The following is a 3,976-nucleotide window of genomic DNA, read 5'->3' on the forward strand; positions in this document are numbered from 1 at the left end:
AAAAAAACCTTAGCACAACTTAAACCATCTAAAAACAGAAAACAGCAAGTCGTCAACAAACTACAATTAAAAAGATGTGTCGTCAGACAATATTACATAGCCTATATTCTTACCTCTTGCAACGCGACCAGCAAAATCAAAAAGACAAGCCTTGCTATGGCGGGGGAATGTGGTCACGTACGGCAGCCAATCAGAACCGTAAAAACACGTCCCCCTGTCGGCGAATGTCTACTGAGCTTAAACAAGAGAAAGGCGTCTTCGCCTATGCCCAATTAATGCTTAACCAGTTTATCCCTTTATGAAGTTAGTTTAGTCTAAATTAATAAATTCCACAGACTTAGCTCTTAAAGCATATAGCAGCAAACCTTTAACATACAACTAAAAACACCTTCGGCTGACAAAGAGCATATGATAACCCAATTAAAAAAGTAATAAAGTACAACTCCGACACTGACCAAAAAGCAATCATTTGCGTGCCGTTTGCGGTAAATCCCTTGTTGTAAACAATAACTACTAATCGAATTTTAATAACACAGAAGGATTCAAAACATCAAGATTTCAAACATCGCCTGGCTGTTTCAGAATGCTTCGTTTTTGCTTAACCCGATAACATGTCTTATTGTAGGCAGTCCGGGCTAAATGTTAGTAAACGAAAATAAAGTTTATTTATTTAAAACTGAGGTACGCCTATCTAAAACATTAAAACTGGACTGCATTATGCGTTTAGTTTCGGTCGCAAACCTACAATCGATTTGTACGACAGACACGCGTATTTAATAAACGCTTCCCAGCGATTATTAATTGCTTTTGTAAAACCAAGACTGAACTGAGAATGATACTAAAGAAACCTTAGCACAACTTAAACCATCTAAAAACAGAAAACACCAAATCGTAAACAAACTACAGTTAAAAAGATCTGCCGTCAGACAATATTACAAATACACTTACCTCTTGCAACGCCAGCAGCAAAATCTAAAATACAAGCCTTGTATAGCGGACACCTGGAAGCGGTCACGTACAGTACGGCAGCCAATTAGAACCGTAAAAACACGTCCCCCTGTCGGCGAATGTGTGTCAATATGTTGTAATTACATATTCTAAACTACAAACATTTTCTGATATATTAGACTGTGAAACTAACATATTTGGCAAGCTTGTAATAAGTGTAGTCTAACAAAATACAATTAAGCAAATCGCCTGCACTGTTCATTAGCTCAGAAAATGCGGGCTTTGACACAATTTAATGTTATGAAAATGAGCTATACAAATGAACAGTATATTTTCATGAGAGGTCGATTTGGCTACATACAGTATGTATATGCTCTCCTCTCAATAAATAGAACATTTTAAATCATAATGAAGTTCACAAACAAACATTCCCATAGTACGATTTGCCTTTAAACCCAAACAACTTCAAAAACATGAAACATTCACAGTCAATTTGACGTGGTTTTACTTTATAACACATAAAACACAAACCAAAATACAACCGAATTCGCCCTTCTCATGTAATACAAACTGTCATGTCACAAACAAATAGGTCAAACAAGAAGTAATGTACAGTACAATTAGTAGTCCCATACTACTGCCATTTACACAAACTTTATACAAAAAACTTCAAAACTTCACGCTCACAGCAACAGTAATGTACAGTACAAGTAGCCCTATACACCTGCTATTTACACAAACTTTATACAAAAAACTTCAAAACGTCACGCTCACAGCAACAGTAATGTACAGTACAAGTAGTCATATACTACTGCTATTTACACAAACTTTATACAAAAAACATCAAAACTTCACGCTCAGACTGTCAGAGCAACACAACAAACATATTAAACTAAAAACAGATCACGCTAATACAAAACAAACTACTCCGGCGAGTCATCACATCTCTAGCTAGACGAAGGGACTGCGCTATCTGCAATGTCTACAATAGAAGAAACGTTGCATTCGTCGTCAAAAGAGAACTGAAGGCATTCCTCAAAAAGAAGATGCTCTTCAATAGCTTCCTCTTTGTCCATTAATGATGTTATATTCCGTCGTTTTAAATAGTCCACCAGAGTACAGTGTCCGACAGTCAATGTATAATCTGCGCCGTCATCATTTTTCACTTTTAAAGTTCCGCGTAATACTTTTGAAAATGCCCCCGATTTCTGCAGCATCCTGCAGCTCTGGCATCGTGCAAACCTGCTCTGGCTGTCCCAAGTATCCTGCCGGCTTCCACACAGGGCACACTTCAGGCTTGCCTTAATCTCAGCTCCACATATGGAAGCCTTCACCGTCACAACCGATTCCTCTTCTTGTACAGCGTCCGCGTCTCCCACATCCAAATCGCAGATCTTCTCAATCATGCTCTCTACGGTTGTTGTTAGTTCCACTTTCCCTTCAAAAACTCTAGTCGAAAGCTCCGTAAAGACGTAAGATGAGTCAACCTCCACGTCATGGATCAGTCTCTCCCAAACGCAAAGACTCATCTGGGCAGTTCCATCAAAGACTGTGAATCTCTTCACCTCTTTGTCGCTGCCTCTAATGCTTACAGTTTTCTGCAATGACGCTGCCACGACCTTGGCTTTCACCAAAGGCACCTATAGGAATGAACACCAGTCATTACTTTTCTAAACTTCTCATCCAGAAATAGCGAAATTTTACAAAAGGTGTACATTGTCATTGCAAACTTATTCTTAAACGCACCTTCTTGCCTGCCGGCAGAGCTGTGACATCAACCAGTGTCTGCCTAACGGGTGCTGCAGGTTTCCGAAAAGGAAACGTCACCTTCGTTACAGACAGCTCGGTCAACTGGTTCCCCATCACGTCGAAGTCAGACGTGCCTTTAAAACCTACCAAAAAAAAAAAACCCAACAGACATTAATACATACTCAGTAACAACCATGTCCTGGAAAACTGTGCTCTGTAAAGCAATACTTACTCAAAGCCTTTCTGACATGTGTCAGGCGTATTGCCGTGCCATTATCTGAAGCTTGGCTGAACAGCGCACGCTTTCTCGGACTGAAGATGGTCACATCGTGAAATTCTTCACGTCCAGTCTGTAGTACAGCATTAAAAAAACCTCTGTTTTTAGTGGTGAATTTTAATGCTGAGATAGAGTGGATATAGCCACTGACTACGTCTGTGTCCATCCTCATTTTCTTCGCTGGAGTCTCCATGTCGAAAAAGCAATTAGAAAAACATGCAAAACACCCCAATATATATACTGCTGGGACATGCCATTAACCTCCCCTTATTACACGACTCTCTGGAATGCTTGATTCTGATTGGTCAGGTGAGACATTTGCAGGTTTGTTCTTTTCAAATAATAACCGCTCTTTTCAAATAATAACCGCTCCAAAGTAATAACGCATAGCCGCTACTACTTGTATGTTTAAAATGTTAGTCACATCGTACTATATCGTTTCGCCGAAAGATAAAAATGTTAATTTAAAACAAATATGCCAAGAAAATGTTTCAAATTCATATTCATATATTGTCTCGTGTAGAGTTAATGTTGTCTACACTGACTATAATTTATGTTTTTGTATTTGGGTACATATGTTTGTTCCTTATTTTATTTTTCCTTATTTATATAATTCTCTATGTCCGACATGGGGACTGCACCTAATTTAGTTGTACTTGTTACAATGACAATAAAGTTATTCTGATATTCATGTCCAGTTTTTTTCCTTATGTGGCAAGTAGCCGTGTAATAAACTGGATAATGTACAGGCAGCCGGTAATTATCGCGAAATAAGCCCCGACAGTGTGATACAAGAAGCGGAGAGTCTTGTATCATACTGAAGGGGCTTATTTCGCGATAACTACCGGCTGCCTGTACATTATCCCGCTTATTACACGACTCTCTGGAATGCTTGATTCTGATTGGTCAGTTGAGACATTTGCAGGTTCGTTCTTTTCAAATAATAACCGCTCTTTTCAAATAATAACCGCTCCAAAGTAATAATGCATAGCCGCTACTACT

At 38.9% G+C, this 3,976-nt stretch overlaps 1 protein-coding gene across 1 annotated transcript; it reads right to left on the bottom strand.

Annotated features, from left to right (window-relative positions):
* Positions 1 to 1,436: 1,436 nt before the first annotated feature.
* LOC140586435 (uncharacterized) lies at positions 1,437 to 3,748 on the bottom strand. The gene is made up of 3 exons (XM_072708273.1): positions 2,930 to 3,748; positions 2,695 to 2,840; positions 1,437 to 2,588 (listed from the first exon to the last, which is right to left on the bottom strand). The coding sequence occupies exons 1-3, from the start codon at positions 3,165 to 3,167 to the stop codon at positions 1,896 to 1,898; spliced, it is 1,077 nt and encodes a 358-aa protein (XP_072564374.1). The 5' UTR covers positions 3,168 to 3,748; the 3' UTR covers positions 1,437 to 1,895.
* Between the last annotated feature and the right edge of the window lie 228 nt (positions 3,749 to 3,976).

The sequence above is a fragment of the Paramormyrops kingsleyae genome, unplaced genomic scaffold (genome assembly GCF_048594095.1).
Source record: "Paramormyrops kingsleyae isolate MSU_618 unplaced genomic scaffold, PKINGS_0.4 ups60, whole genome shotgun sequence".
NCBI classification, from domain to species: Eukaryota; Metazoa; Chordata; class Actinopteri; order Osteoglossiformes; family Mormyridae; genus Paramormyrops; species Paramormyrops kingsleyae.